The sequence below is a fragment of the Helianthus annuus genome, chromosome 6, assembly GCF_002127325.2.
Source record: "Helianthus annuus cultivar XRQ/B chromosome 6, HanXRQr2.0-SUNRISE, whole genome shotgun sequence".
Classification (NCBI taxonomy): domain Eukaryota; kingdom Viridiplantae; phylum Streptophyta; class Magnoliopsida; order Asterales; family Asteraceae; genus Helianthus; species Helianthus annuus.
Window position 1 is genome coordinate 67,282 of NC_035438.2, and position 16,604 is coordinate 83,885.

General features: G+C 38.1%; 1 protein-coding gene across 5 annotated transcripts; it reads left to right on the forward strand.

Annotated features, from left to right (window-relative positions):
* Window positions 1-967: 967 nt before the first annotated feature.
* On the forward strand, window positions 968-6,245 carry LOC110864264 (protein transport protein Sec24-like At3g07100). Of its 5 annotated transcripts, none has more exons than XM_022113298.2 (15): window positions 988-1,113; window positions 1,350-1,603; window positions 1,783-2,736; window positions 2,812-2,950; window positions 3,116-3,306; window positions 3,411-3,518; window positions 3,591-3,794; window positions 3,882-4,113; window positions 4,264-4,413; window positions 4,513-4,669; window positions 4,761-4,888; window positions 4,970-5,292; window positions 5,367-5,555; window positions 5,641-5,878; window positions 5,962-6,245. In XM_022113298.2, exons 3-14 carry the CDS (start codon window positions 1,819-1,821, stop codon window positions 5,866-5,868), a joined length of 2,967 nt encoding a protein of 988 aa, XP_021968990.1. In that variant the 5' UTR covers window positions 988-1,113; window positions 1,350-1,603; window positions 1,783-1,818; the 3' UTR covers window positions 5,869-5,878; window positions 5,962-6,245. The 5 variants fall into 5 exon arrangements, with proteins under 5 accessions (XP_021968989.1, XP_021968992.1, XP_021968990.1 ...); XM_035974282.1 differs by having other exon boundaries at window positions 5,379-5,555; XM_022113299.2 differs by having other exon boundaries at window positions 1,350-1,540.
* The last annotated feature ends 10,359 nt before the right edge of the window (window positions 6,246-16,604 follow it).

The window sequence follows — 16,604 nt, forward strand, 5'->3', positions numbered from 1 at the left end:
TTTGGAGCCAAGTGAATTTCTTTCAGAATACTACCCAGGATTGCAATTTTAGGGTTGTGTGAACCAAAGAGACGAACACACCAAAGGGACGAAGAGGTAGTGAGTACGTTGTTTCTTCTTTATACATTACTTTCTTTCTACTAAATGGTTGGTTTCGTTCTTTGTGATTCATGTTAACTTCTTGACATCCCCTCCGGCCCCTTCATAGCTGCGCCACTGGTTAAAATGGTGTCATGGTGATGTTTGGTTGTATATTTGTCACTCTATCACTTTTATTTTAGGAATAATGGATTTTAATAATCCTAACTATTAACAGATGGCCAGCAATGGTCCTAACTTCAAAAATAACCAGTGGTGGTCCCACCTTTTCATATATTGTAAACCAATGGACTTTTAATAAACCGAAAAAGATAAGGGGATAAAAAGAAATTAAGATTGTATTATTAAAGGTCAATTAGTTTACAATATGTGAAAAGCTGGGACCACCACTGGTTATTTTTTAAGTTGTACCGGCCAATTGCTAATAGTTTGGATTATTAAAATCCATTATTCCTTTATTTTATATTGTTGTGTGGTTGTACACTGTTCACGTTCGTTTTCCTTTTATAAATTAAAAATGGTGCTTTTGTTTCCTTTTATAAATTAAAAATGGTGCTTTTGTTTATAATGCTGTTTAGACTTGTGTCCACTTAATGAGTTTGACCTCTTAAAAGTTAATAGGTTATTTTTGTAGTGTTTGGGTAATGTGTTTTAAGAATGAGTTTTAGTGGTTTGAAAAGAAGAAAAGGAAAAGTTTGATTGTTGCAACCTTTTCAAAAAAGGATATGGTAAAGAAGAAAAGGAGAAGTGTTCCCGAACACACTCAATATACATTATCTTTGTTTGTTACGTTGTTAACGTAAGCCGTCCAACGGACGGGTATTAAACTTAGTTCATTATGGTGCACCCCTTTTTAACCCTTATTAGTATTTTAATAATTAACATTAACAATTAACATTAACAACCGGAAAGAAAAAAAGATAAATATTGTTTTGGTATCAAGAGGAAGACGGAGAATTCGGTAATCCAAATCACCGTCCGTCCAGAACACACTTCCGGGCTAGATCTCTGCAGGTAACATCTTCTTCTTCTTTTATAACCGTTGATTCCGATTCTTGTTTACTGAAAGATTTAATAGTCGGCGTATTTTGGATCATCAGTTTTAGGTTCATCGAAATCGAAACATGAATCTGTTTGTAAATTGACCAATTGTGTGTATGTGTTAGTTAATTACTCACTCACTCACTCTGTTGTTGGAAGTAGAAGACTATATTGTTCGCACTCTAATAAAAACCTACTTTCATTTGAAGAGCACACATATGATATATGATGGATGGATGGACCATCGAGACTTAAACATCTTATATCCTAAATGAATCATACCTCCCAAGTCAGTTGAGGAGAATGAAGCCTTTCTCTACGAAGAAGACGCTTTCGGGTGAAAGAAAACCGTGAGTTTCTGGGGCAAGGTGGACGACGGTTTACTTGGGATGATTCACGTGTAATGAAATTCTTTCAAGTTTATTCTATATCTGGCATATGCAGTTTTTCTTCAAAAGCAAGGGTGCTTTTTCATAAACCTATACTGTTGTTATCTATATGTATATGTGCTTGTCGACTACATCATGTGTGCATATAATATGTAAACACAATGTTGTTTAATCTCATGTTGCATTATAGCTAAGTTTTTCTTTTAGCTTTATATACAAGTATGTGCTTCAACTTGTGTTTTCTTGCTTGCAGATCACTTACAGAGAAGCATATTAATAAGTACAAGCAATGGGGACCGAAAATCCCAACCATGCAAACAACTATTCAAGGCCACCTCAAAACAACAACTCACCTTTCTCATCATCTCGCCCTGTCGTTGGATCACAGGCATCTGCTTTCAGGCCAACACCAGTCCTTAGTACACCTCCATCTGGACCAGAGGTTTCTACTTTTCGCCCAACTGCTTCATATGTCCCACCAACCACCGGACCCTTCCAGCGTTTCTCATCCCCAACACCTCCACCACACACTTCTCCTATTGGACAGCCACCTGCAATGAGACCTCCTCCAACAATGAGACCCCAGATGCCACCAATGCATATGGGTTCTTCACCTCTAAGCATGAACGGGGCAGTAAATTTGCAGCAAAGTCAACCTTCACTTGGGCCAACAAATCCTTCTGCTGTCCGGGCTGCCCCATCATCTGCTTGGCCTGGCTATACTGCAACACCGCCAGCACCTGTTTCTCATAAAGGTAGTTATGGGCCCGCTCCACCTCAGCCGGCTGCTTCTGGCTCCTTCTCTTCTCATCAAGGCGGTTATGGACCCGCTCCACCTCAGCAGGCCGCATCTGGCTCCTTTTCTTCTCATCAAGGTGGTTATGGGCCAGCTCCACCTCTAGGAATGTATGTAGGGGGGCCCACACCTCCAGCGGGAGGTATGTCGGGATTGGTAGAGGACTTCAGCTCACTTTCAATTGGGTCGGTCCCAGGATCTTTTGATGCTGGGCTTGATTCTAAAGTGTTGCCAAGACCACTGGATGGTGATGTGGAACCAAGTTCTTTTGCTCAGATGTATCCCATGAATTGCAATTCAAGATATTTGAGACTCACAACTAGTGCCATACCAAATTCTCAGTCCCTGGTTTCCAGGTGGCATCTGCCTCTTGGAGCAGTTGTTTGTCCACTAGCAGAAGCTCCTGAAGGGGTGAGCAATTATACATGTGATTTTGGGATAAATAGTATAGTAGTTTTATTTACTTTTCAACTGCTTTTTTTTCAGGAGGAAGTGCCAGTTGTTAATTTTGCCACCACAGGAATTGTGCGCTGTAGGAGATGTCGTACATATGTGAACCCATATGTAACTTTTACTGATGGTGGAAGAAAGTGGCGATGCAATATATGTGCTTTGCTCAATGATGGTAATACTTTAGATATACTATTATACCAACAACTGGAATTACTAGCTTTAGTAATATATCACCACAAAGAATATCCTATTGTTCATAGAGATACCTAGCTTTAGTAAAAATCTTGCAGAAAGCACTTTTGCAGTCACACTTATTAATTTCTATCGTAATGTACAGTGCAAAATGATTATTTTGCTCAATTGGATGCCACTGGAAGAAGAATTGATTTAGATCAACGTCCTGAGCTTACAAAGGGTTGTGTGGAGTTTGTTGCTCCAGCTGAATACATGGTCCGGCCACCAATGCCACCTTTATACTTTTTCCTGATTGATGTATCAATAAATTCTGTTAGAAGTGGAATGCTTGAGGTACCCTTCCCTTGAATATTCTTTATCAAGTGTCGAGATAGTGATGCATTGAAAGGGCTTTCCGCCTTTGTAGCTACTTGATTTTCCTCTCTTTGACTTTTTAGGTGATTGCACAAACTATCAAATCTTGTTTGGATAAGCTGCCGGGAAGCACCAGAACACAGATTGGGTTCATTACTTTTGACAGCACAATTCATTTTTACAACATGAAGGCAAGTAAATCATGTTTTCATTTTCCCTAATATAATATTGCTTACTGAAGTATGTTGAACCTGTTTTTCCAGTCATCTTTGACGCAACCTCAAATGATGGTGGTCTCTGATTTGGATGACATATTTGTTCCGTTACCAGACGATCTCCTAGTCAACTTGTCAGAATCTAGATCTGTAGTGGATGCATTTCTTGACAGCTTGCCTTCCATGTTTCAAGACAATGTGAATGTGGAATCTGCTTTTGGACCAGCCCTTAAAGCAGCTTTCATGGTTATGGTTGGTTTTGACCGGTCCAATAATTAATTAGCTTCTGGAGCTGTATATTGTTGTGCATCATTGACTTTATTTATTTATTTAATGCAGAGCCAACTGGGAGGCAAATTGTTAATTTTCCAAAGTACTCTTCCATCACTTGGTGTGGGTCGGTTAAGGTTGCGGGGAGACGATATTCGTGCGTATGGAACAGATAAAGAGAATGCTCTGAGGATACCAGAAGACCCATTTTATAAACAGATGGCTGCTGATTTCACCAAGTACCAGGTTGCAGTCAATGTTTATGCAGTCAGTGACAAGTACACCGACATTGCTTCTCTAGGTATGTGCTCATGGATGGTTAACTTCATTCTTATTGTATTGTATCATTTGTTTTGCCTTAGACATTATCGGCTGTTAAAGTTATGACTTATGCACTGATGATTGTCACCTTGTAGTTGATAAACAACATTGTGTGTTGTTTCCCGTTTAGGTACATTGGCTAAATACACAGGTGGTCAAGTGTATTACTATCCAAGCTTTCATGCTGCCATCCACAAAGACAAACTAAAACATGAGTTGGCTAGAGACCTCACTAGAGAAACTGCTTGGGAAGCTGTTATGCGTATCCGATGTGGGAAAGGTTGTTTGTTACCTTGCAAATTCTGGCTCTTTTTTATTGTGCACTAAATGCATAATAATAATAATAATCCAATTGTAAGCTTCTTAATTTTGTTTGTAGGGGTGCGTTTCACTTCCTATCACGGCAATTTTATGTTAAGATCTACTGATCTGTTGGCACTTCCAGCTGTTGACTGCGACAAAGCTTATGCAATGCAGTTTGCCCTTGAAGAAACATTGCTCACCACTCAGATTGTTTATTTTCAAGTTGCTTTACTGTATCCTTCACTAATGAAAATTTTAACGTTATTCTTGATAATCTTATTGGTCCAAAAAGATGTTTATGAATACTTAAAAATAAATAAATAGACACACCTCATCCTGTGGTGAAAGAAGAATTAGAGTACATACAGCTGCAGCATCAGTGGTTGCTGATTTAGGAGAGATGTACCGTCAAGCGGATACTGGTGCAATTGTTTCTTTGCTTGGTAGATTAGGTAAGTAATCTTTTTTTCAGTATGATCATAATTCACTGATGCTATTATATAATATTGGGTTTGGGTTTTCATTATCTGCAGCAATTGAAAAATCTTTATCCTACAAACTGGAAGAAGCTCGTAATGCTATTCAACTGAGAATTGTGAAAGCACTTAAAGAATACCGTAATCTTTATGCTGTACAGCACCGTGTAGGAACCAGAATGATTTACCCCGACTCACTGAAATATTTACTGTTATACGCACTGGCTTTATGTAAATCAACAGCACTTCGTGGCGGTTATGCCGACTCACAACTTGATGAACGATGTGCAGCTGGTTTCACGATGATGGCCTTACCTGTTAAAAAAATGTTAAAGCTTTTGTATCCTAGCTTGTTACGTGTAGATGAGTATCTAGTGAAGGTAAAACCCATCTCTCAAATTTTACTTCATTTTTAAGCCAGGGTTGACGTGAACACCTTTTATTTATTTTGTAGTCATCTATGCAGAGTGACGACTTTGAGAAACTTTGTAGAAGGCTGCCACTTGCTGCACAGAGCTTAGATTCTAGAGGGATTTATATATATGATGACGGCTTTCGTTTGGTTGTGTGGTTTGGTCAAATGGTTTCGCCAGATATTTCCAGGAATCTAGTAGGGGAAGATTTTGCTGCGGACTTCTCAAGGGTATGTAGCATGTTCATTTTGAAAATATAAAATGAAGGAATGTTCTAACAGATGATATGATTATTATTGTTTTAATAATAAGCAGGTAAGTCTTGTACAACGCGAGAATGAAATGTCAAGAAAGCTGATGGGGATAATAAAGAAACTTAGGGAGGCAGATACATCGTATTATCCTTTATGTCATCTGGTAAGACAAGGAGAACAACCGCGTGAAGGTTTCTTTCTACTTTCAAATCTGGTTGAGGAGCAGGTTGGCGGTATGAATAGCTATGTCGATTGGATACTTCAAATACACAGACAAGTCCAGCAATAACTAATTCCAGGTATTATTTAAAACATACTTTTCCAAGTCATCTGCCATCATAGCACAAAGTATGAAAAATTATTATTTAAAAATTGGTTGTAGATGATGCTGAAAATGGATGGATGGTAATATCACCGGCCGGTTTGAGTAGACCCCTTCTGATTGGTGATTGTTTAGAAGATTAAATGGTATGGTATGGGGGTGCTTCTTCATAGACTAGTCAGTCATATATATATTTTTTATTTTTACTTTTATTTGTTCAGAAACCTTTTTTGTTTTTTGTTTTTGTGGTTTTACCCCTTGATAGATTTTTAATGGGGGTGGTGTATCTCTTTTCACAACTATTTACTTGATGCTTATCAAACAGAAACAGTTTTGAATAGCCACTTTATATAGAAAAGATAAAATGTTTAATAAATAAAAAATATATCAACTTAAATCTTACTTCTAATAAAGGATTACAGTTAATGTCATATAGCACTTTCTCATTTAATTATTAATATAATAATATTAATTATTAGTTAGTATATTAATATTTACGCTTATCCAAAACCATTTTCCAGTTATATATCAGGAATACAAAATTGATTACATTATTTGTTTAGGAAGAATTTCATAACTAAAAGAAACGATGAAGTGTAGTAGCTATTAATGATCGTTGTGTAATAAATAAATTCTAGCTCACGATTAATAAATGGTATTACATGATTCCAGTTTTATAATATTCCTGTGTTTTTTTTTCTTGAACAAACGAATAAAAGCTTAGCTATCCAGGGTAACCTAATGAATAATATTCCTGTGTTTTTTTTTCTTGAACAAACGAATAAAAGCTTAGCTATCCGGGGTAACCTAATGACAAAAGGTACCACTAGCTCACCATCTCTAATTTCCCGTCACCACGCCACCTCCGGTAAAACCTTTTAAATTTAAAACGGAGCTCAAATCTTTAATTATAATGCAAATATGCATTCCCTAGTTGTTGCATCTTATCTTATCTAGATATGCAAATAGCCAAGTAGTCTAGTTGTATTTCCTTCCATATATATAGAGATTGCATTGTAAGTTTACATGTGTGACAATTGAGTAAATCAGATATACTTTTAGTATCTCCTGTGTTCTTATTGAGTGGAGTCTCAATTTTTTAACATGGAATTAGAGCACATGGTCTCTGCTCTGTGAGAAAGTTCGTTTAAATACTTTTGTTTATTAAATCATGTCATGGTAGCTAACCCACTGTTAAGCTACTAAACTGTGTAGTACCGAAAACTTGACTGTAGTATGTTGTTGTGCCCGTATCAATGTCTATCATCATTGATAAAAGTGTCAAGGTCAATAGTTCACGCCCCGTTTGCAAAACCCGGAAACTAATCGGTATAATGTGTGGGGATTTTCAGATAGATGTTCGTTTAGTACGCTTAGACATGAAATGTAAACTACGGTATTTAATTAGTAGTATTCCAATCCAGGAATATAAGGCGGTCCCAAATCCAGGGATAGTGTGGTTCCCAATACTCGGGAATGCATGCTTTTAGTAAATATGTGAACTCACCTTAGATTAGCTCGACAGATTAAGAGTGTACGGGCTAGAATGGTCAACCACGTCCTATTATGGTTACCAAGAGTATTTGGGGTTGTTTATGCAATTCACGTAAGTCCTACACGTATCTAACAATTAGCACGCGTAGAAGTTGTCACAGATATTTCACCGTATGGTTTTAATGCACATGTTTACAACCTATGACATGAGACACGCTAATCATACCATCAACAAGCACAAAATACTTAGTTTTGATTATACCACCACTGCTGACTTCATCACCTTTGCGGGAAGAAAAACCAGCTAACTTAGCATATGTTTGGTAAAACACGTATACTTGTTCGACAGAACTAAATTGCATTCCACCCACAGGTGTAGTTGATGCTTCAACCTCCGGAATATAAAGCCTTCCATCTACAGAATTAAATAAAAAGAGACAACATGTTTTATAAGTCTTTTGAAAATACGTCAGTTTACACTGGTAAATACAATCAACCGACTCATTTTGAAAACATTTCAAAAATGTTTTATGTGCACAAGGCACATGATTTTCATAAATAACTTGGGACAATTCAAAGTGATCTTGTATACAGTTTTACATGCCTGTTAATACATATGGGGCCTAGTACTAAACACCGAGAACACGATTAACCGGCACGCCACTTAAACCCACAAAGGGTATCCCCAATATGGGTAAGAAAAAATTTTATAATAGCATGAGTGTATGCCTACACCCCGTGCTCGGTCGTGGCCATTTGCAATTAAATGAGCCGAGGATATCCAGGACACGGTCGCATTAACCCCCAATGTTTAAGTTATCAGACAAAACAGATTAAAACGGGTTATGAAGATTTTGTAGTCACAAGACAACATATGATCCCATACCCGACTAAGCGGTAATAATTTACCATATCCCAAGCCCGTATAGGGAAAATAGGTTAAGAGTATTTACTTGTGCTAAAACTCGTTTTAATATGCAAGAATTATAAATAGCTCAGCCGTAATCAATTAACTAAGGTTGGTTGCAATTTACCGGAAAGCCCTAGTCTGGAATGAATGGTATAAATAACCAATTAGAATGTCAACGGGTCCTATTCAAGTCATAGACTTGGACCGGTTAACTTAAATTATCGAAAACGCTACGATACGCTTGATTAAGCGATGACCGGAATAGAATGTGGTTTAAACCCAACAAGTACTAAGACTTGTATAATATGGGTAAATAATATACATTCTTGAATTTGAAGTAAAAACAATAAGATTTGACCTGTTTCGGTAAACTTGCGTAAACTATTTACATAAGCTCAACCGTACGTGTATAAGCTATATCCGGTAACCGGATGAGTGATAAACAAGTTCTATATGCCAATATACTTTAAATAAGTTGTAACATCAGTAGGTTATCAACTTATATGACCATGAAAGTTTTAAAATCAAAATATGCACCTTAAGGGCATTTTAGTCATCATATGACATAGTTTAAGAACTTGCATAAAATCTGAGTTATGATCAAGTACCTACTGTGAAAACACTTTAATTATGTTATATTATCAGTACGTATATGATTTTGTATGATAGTTACGGTTTAAAACCATACTATGCGCCAAAAGCGCGTTTTGGTCATTATATGACATAATTTGCAAACTTTTATCAAAACTCAGGTTATAATCAGAATTAAAATACCAAAATATGTTAATAACTTTAGCATATCAGTAGGTAAATCATTTGCAAGTTCATTGTCGATTAAAACCAAGTTTTATGCAAAAATGGCATTTTGGTCAAAGTTAGGCATTTTATAGAAACTTTCATATAAACTCCGAATCTAATTATGATCATGTAGTATCACCTCAGAGGGTTATCCTACATTATAATACGATCATAATACAACTTAAATTCAGTAGCTAAGTTAGCTAAATCGGGTCAGAATTGAAAGTCAAAGCAGAAGTCAAACTGCTCGACTTTCGGTTGCGAATCGACCTTAAAACTGGAAATGACGGGCTGACCATGTTCATACATATTCTAATATTAATTACCAATTTGTTTAAGTGTCAAAACATGGTTTATAATATACATGTGATCAATTTATAACATTTACAAAAAACTGACCTTTGACTTTTTAAATAATAAAATTTTGACACGTCAATTGACCAAGTTAACATGATTTTCAGGAGGTGCCCTTTTGAGGGATTAACACCTACCTAATTACGATCATGTAGTCATGTTCGACTTGAACAATGGTTGGACCATAATGGTCTAAATTGAAAGTCAAAGCAAAAATCGATTCTGTTTGACTTTAGGCTATCAAAGCCTATAAAACGAAAATGCATAGGAAAGGAACACTTACAAGTGATCCTTGGATGAACTTGAACTGAAATGGATGCTCCTATAGACCAGGAACCTCCTGAGGAGTAGAGAGAATGATAAAAGAAGAGGTGCAAGGAAATGAGGTTGCAAACCTCTTCTATTTATACTTGAAGATCATGTTTGAGATTGTTCCAGGTGTTAGCAAGTGTTAGAAGATGAGTACAAGTGTCCTAGGACGTGGCATGAGCAGCCTGAAGCTCATGGTTTCGAGTTAGTGGTTTCATGCATTTTTGTTTGGGCTCCAAGTCAAAATTTGTCGCTGGCACCTCTTTACAGACCTTAAGAGAATTCCTTTGCGGTCCGTAAGGCTTCAACGCACACAAATGATCAGGCTTCCTTGCGGACTGTATGTTATACTACTCTACGGTCCGTAACCGATCAACATTTACAAAAATAAAAGGCTCTTGCGGACCGTAAGCACTTAAGCTTGCGGTCCGTAAATGGTCACTCAGAGGCTTAAATTGAGCATGTTGACACCTTTAGTCCCTTCACATTCAAACTTTCAATGTTTGTCATATTTAATCCCTCCCAGCCAACATTAGGCACATTTGGGAGTATGGACACGTGTCAGTACATTACCGTACACGAATTTACGAGGTTTACACCGGTCATCTCTTGTGTTTATTTGTTTCTGCAGAAATGTCACTGTGGAATTTGCTGCAGGCTGATTGCAGGGGGGTGTCGTATGTGGTTGAAGGTGTGGTGAACCCAGAAATGGGTGGTGTCCTTGGAGGGTTAGGCCCCATACTACATTTCTTTTGCTTGACAGACCTCATCTAGCTGTGGGTGTTGAGCCTGTGTTCTGTCAAACTTCGGAGGGATCCCACACATGTCCCCATGTTGGAACACAAAAACATCTATGTTAAAAAGCAGCAACTCCTTGAGGGTGCTTTTGCATTTGTCGCTCAAATGTTTTCCCCTCTCACCGCCTGTTCCGGGAATCTTTCGTTAAGGACTCACTCTTCTATCCCTTCCTCCTGGGACTTCTTTCCAACTTCTTCTACTGAAACTGATGAGACTACTTCATAGGCGGACTTTACCCAGGCCAGACATCTGGAAGTTTGGAACAGTAGAGCTCCGTGAGGAGAAGAAGCTTGTGCCTGAAGGTCCACAATTCCTAGTCTCCCTAGAATCGCATTATACTTTAATGGAGCTCTAACCATGGTAAATGTTAGCTCTATGATTCGTACCCTATCGCCTACCCCCACCGTGAATATGAGTCTTATCTTCCCCAAAGGGTGTGAGATGCTATTCTTGAAATCTACCAAGGGTATGGAGTCCTCCTCCCGTCTGTCCCGCACATCTCTTTCAAACCTTTAAAAGCAATGTTCGTATATCACCTCTACCCCACTTCCCCCATCCACATGTATTCGGGCGACCCAGTGCCCTATTATCGTGGCTGAACTATTGAGGGGGAGTCTTTGGACTTCATGCTCTTCTAGGTTGGGCATGAGTATAGGAGCTTTCATGCAGTTTGGAGGCCCTAACACCCTGGCCTAGACACTTTGGGTCATACCATATTCTTCTCTTCTTCTGATCATATCCACGTACCCCCTTTCTGGTTCCTCCCCTTTAGCATTTTTCCTTTCCTGTCCCCTCCCTCTTTTATTTCTTTTATCAGATGGGACAACTTTCCCGTCTTAACTGTTGACTCAATTTGCCTTTTCAAGTACATACAATTATCCGTCTTATGGTCGTACCCTTTATGAAATTCACAATACTCATTCGGATAGGCTTTCGGCCCTGGTTTGAGGGGAGGGGGTCTAGGGAAGGAGTTTTTAACCCTTTCGGTTGCCAATATCTCACTTGGTGTTTTTGTCAAGGGGGTGAAGTTTTCATAATAAGGGGCAGGTCCTCTCCCTCGGGGCTTGTAGGGAGAGCAAGTGGGCCTTGATCTGTAATGTTGCATTTTATCATAAGGAGGTCTTTTATGGTAGAGATTACCTTTTTCCTAAGGCTTGGGTGTTGAATTGATTCTCTGAGGAGCGATGTCTAGTTCCTTAGCCTAGCTGCTGGTATCTTTTCCTCTGACAAAGTCCCTGACCTTGTCCATGGGCCCGTTGACGAGTAGTCTATAGGACGACCCTTAAGTGCTATAAATGGTATTTTAATCTTATAATTAATCGAGTAATTGTCTAGAATTAGATGACTACGTTTGCTTGTGTTTCAGGTACATTTGGGGCTTAAAAGTGTGGAAATGAAGCTTCGAATAGGTGCGGCTGGATTGGAGAATTGAAAGATGGAGCATAAATGAAGAAAATAATTTTTTGGAATTGAATAATTAATAAGGTAGCATTATAGAGGATGAAATTACGAGAACGTAGGCGAAAATAGTGAAGAAAACGGAGTTGAAACGAAAAAGTTATGAAGAAAACAAAATTACATGCTGAAGCCTACCGTAGCTTACGGTAACTAACGTAAATTACGGTAGCCCCTAACATTTTTCTTCCACCGTAAGGCAGTAGAGACCCACCGTAGCCACTTGAAAGCTACCGTAAGCTACGGTAGCCACCATAGCTTACGGTAGGCTCAGCGGAAAAGTGTAACTCCTCACTTTTAATGACAATTTGATGAGACTTTTGATTATCCAATCATTGTTTTCGGTTTTGGGGAGCAGTCTAGAGGCGATTTTGGGTGTTCGGAGGTGTTCTTGAAGATTCTAAACATTCGATTTGTGTTTTTGATTCATATGAACATTAAACTTTGTGTTATGATGATGCACCACACTATGGAAGGCTAATTTTGTTGGTGATTATCCTCAAATGTATGGTTTTACTTGTGACCATTATGTTTTGATCTTTAATTTCTGGAGTAATAAACTTTGCATGTGTTGTTTAGTTGATTACGGTGTATGAATGATTATTTGTAAATTGTTGATGTGTGTTTGATCATAGTTCTAAACCATACGTTCTTGGTGCCGTTGGCAATCGAGATATCATGGGAGGGATTAGGGTTGGATATATGTTGATTGATCATCGGGTAACAACCTCGCGTTCTAGGAATCCGAGTACTTAGTTCCCTTTCATCACAAATAATTGATCTTACATGAGCCATGTCTATGTGGTTCTTTCCAGTTGAACATGAACGTTAGTTGTCACTTAAAACTGAAACTCGGGATGATCACTACCCTCTTATCCTGTTACAAAACTTGACTTTGATTTGTATTCTAATTTATTAAATTCTAGATAATTAAAAGCAATCAACCCAAACATTGAAATTTACATTTCTTGCAAATTAGATTAATCTAGTTAGTTGGACATACATTGAGATAACACATATTCCACAAACTCCCTGTGTTTCGATACCCACTTACCGCTAGCTATCTAGTAGTATTTGGATTAAATTTGAGTGAGACTTCGACCTCACGTCAAATTTTAGCGCCATTCCCGGGGAGTAGTACGCAACGTGTGTTATCTTGTGTATTAGTTAAAAAAAATAAAATAAAATAAATAAAAAATTTTAAAAATCCCAAAAAGATTTTCTTTGATGTTCGTGATTTACACTTGGTAGATGAGTTGTGTTGTGCTGGATGACAGAGCACTACACAGATTTCAGCTTTTCTACGTGTATATTGTGCGGGGGTCCACGTCATCCGTGTATTGGTTGCCACGAGGCCCACTACAGGAGGGCACACGGAAAACCGGTGTCTTACGTTTCACAGCTTCCACCTCCATCATACGCTGATGATTATTACTCGGATGTATATGATAGGGACGAGTATATTTATTATGAGACAAGGATGGATGGTCTATGTTTCTGTTGTGGTCGTGATCATACTTATGATTACGGTGTATTTAGAAAACCCAAAGTATTGGAATAAAAAAATGATGGATGCGCACATCTTAAGACCGTATCAGGGATATCGACAATATCATCCCGGAGAATATTATGAGCCCGAGGGTGTTTATACTTATCAGACCGAGGAGGAGAAAGAGCTTGCTATATTGGAAGTAACTTTGTCCAAACTCGAGCAATATTTATCAGCACCCAACCTTTCCGATGAATATCGAATCAGCTGTTTAGTTTCTAAGTGTCAGAATCTAAAAATGAAGATAGAGAAAGAACAACGCCTCTCACCATTACCTGATGATATTAGAGATTATTCTCACATGAAGGAGGAGGTTGTGGAGAATAATACCACACCAATGAGTCCTTTATCTGATGAAGAGTCACTGGTGGATCAGATGGTGTGTGCAGATGATGAAGCAGAACAGTCTGATGAGATGAATATGTGTACCGAACCTCTTCCCATATTAATCATTCAAATTAACAAGTGTGGGGATAAGGTTCGAGGAAGAATATGAGAAGGGTGAAATTACAAGACATCAGGGTATATTGCATGAAATGGATTAGCAAAACCCGCAGGTGCAGTCTGAACATGCCAATTATACTGACAAACCTACGGAGATGGTATGTAAATTTCCGGGCATTCCTTGGAAATGTTTTGGGTAAGTGTGCATTGAGACCACCTTAACGCATATCAGGTTATTACGTTTCAATCCTCGCGGATGCAATGATTCAAGTGTGGGGATGTTTAGCGACATACCCGTTGAGATATCAGCGAATCCAAGAGATGTTTATGTTCCTGTCCGATTACCGCAGCTGCAACACTACCAACACTGCTGATTTACTGATCAGGTTGTGTCTTATTCTCATTTTGTGCACCTTTGTATATATTCATGTTTATGATCATGGTTGGGTGGATGGGTGGTGTTTAATGTGTTTGATGTGTTTATGGGTTGTGAAAGTTGGTGGTCTTTTTAGTTATATATAAAAAACAAAAAGAAATTTGGGTTTGAGTGGAAAAGCTACAATTGATGTTGTAGTGGTTTAAGCGATCTTCACTTCAAAACCATACATTGGGGACAATGTATCCCAAGTGTGGGGATGAGGGGAAATTTTTTAAAAAATCAAGCGAAAAATGGTCCAAATTGAACAGTTGAGTATTAACTTGCATGACACACCGGCAACCCATATCCCCTTGTTCTTTCTTGGTGAGAGTTGACCACTACTTGAATTTATTAGAATATATTTTTTTTCTTGATGAGAGTGGCAATGGGTGGTGGTGCATTAGAACTTGTGCTTGAATGCGGTTTGAAGCCTTAGCTTGATATGCATGTGAAAAGGATTCAGGCAATTAGGTAGCCTCGTCTTGGTAAGTGCGAGTGTGGGATTTGGGGGGTTGGACCTCATAAATTATATATATGAGCATGCTAGCGAGAGGGGCGGGGGTTTGGACTTTAGTAGACCATTTAAGCTTTGAGCCGATCTTTTGTTAACCCATGCCTACTTTCTCTTAAAAAATTAACCCGTATTTAACCCGGTCTATTAGTATAATCATCTTGTTCTAGTATGCTTGTTTGTTATGTTTGTTAAATCGAAAGAAAAAAAAAAGAAAAAAAGAGATATGAAAAGAAAAGAAAAAAAAAGAGAAAAAGCAATGAAAAATGAAAAAAAAAATGAATGAGAGAGTTTGTATATAGTTGTTTATGTTTTGTTTTAGTTAGAAATAAAAGACCGGGTTGAATCGTTAGCTATTTCGCATATGTATTTCCATTTCCTACCCATTTGCCTTGCCACGTTACAACCTCTAAGTTCCTTTGATTCACATGCATGTTTAGCAAATCATTTAGGCAAAGGACCGATTTAATTACAAGCTTATAATCGTGCAACCACCTGTTTGCTTTAAGTGTGAGCTAGCTTATCTTTGCTAGTTTTTACTTGTCACCGAGAGGAGAGTTTTGTGAGGGGGTGTCATGTGCGATTTTAAGAAAGAGTTAGTAAATGAGGACATTTGTTGCTTAATTTGTACTTGATTGATCGCTTGATAAATTGTGTTTTGAATGAATGAGTTGATTGGGACAAGCAACGGTTAAGTGTGGGGATGTGACGGGTAGTCTGTAGGACGACCCTTAAGTGCTATAAATGGTATTTTAATCCTACATTTAATCGAGTAATTGTCTAGAATTAGATGACTACGTTTGCTTGTGTTTCAGGTACATTTGGGGCTTAAAAGTGTGGAAATGAAGCTTCGAATAGGCGCGGCTGGATTGGAATAAGGGAAAAATGGAGCATAAATGAAGAAAATAATTTTTTGGAATTGAATAATTAAGAAGGTAGCATTATAGAGGATGAAATTACGAGAACGTAGGCGAAAACGCTGAAGAAAATAGAGTTGAAACGGAAAAGTTATGAAGAAAACAAAATTGCATGTTGAAGCCTATCGTAGCTTAAGGTAGCTAATGTAAATTACGGTAGCCCCCATCATTTTTCTTCCACCGTAAGGCAGTAGAGACCCACCGTAGCCACTTGAAAGCTGCCGTAAGCTACGGTAGCCAACGTAGCTTACGGTAGGCTCAGCGGAAAAGTGTAACTCCTCACTTTTAATGACCATTTGATGAGACTTTTGATTATCCAATCATTGTTTTCGGTTTTGGGAGCAGTCTAGAGGCGATTTTGGGTGTTCTAAGGTGTTCTTGAAGATTCTAAACATTCGGTTTGTGTTTTTGATTCATATGAACATTAAACTTTGTGTTATGATGATGCACCACACTATGGAAGGTTAATTTTGTTGGTGATTGTAACACCTCGAAAAATTTCGTCCAATAATGCATTGACACGTGTCATAGACTTTGCATATGCGAAAACATACTTTAGAGGGACTAAAGTTGACAAACGGTGAAAACTATGGAACGTAAGGGTCCAAAGTGTCAAAAATGGATAAATAGACTCTATAATAACCCTACATAATGTTTATAACCCTAAACGGATGGATCATGGATCATACGAAGCGGAAAATGCACAAAAGTGAGGAATTACAAACTATAGGGGCCAAAAGTGTCAA

Bases quoted from the DNA above. Each gene is read 5' to 3' on its own strand.
- LOC110864264 (XM_022113297.2), top strand. From the start codon at position 1,819: ATGGGGACCGAAAATCCCAACCATGCAAACAACTATTCAAGGCCACCT. The intron at 4,114-4,263 runs GTATGTGCTCAT...TTTCCCGTTTAG, and splicing joins CACCGACATTGCTTCTCTAG to GTACATTGGCTAAATACACA. The intron at 5,556-5,640 runs GTATGTAGCATG...AATAATAAGCAG, and splicing joins TTGCTGCGGACTTCTCAAGG to GTAAGTCTTGTACAACGCGA.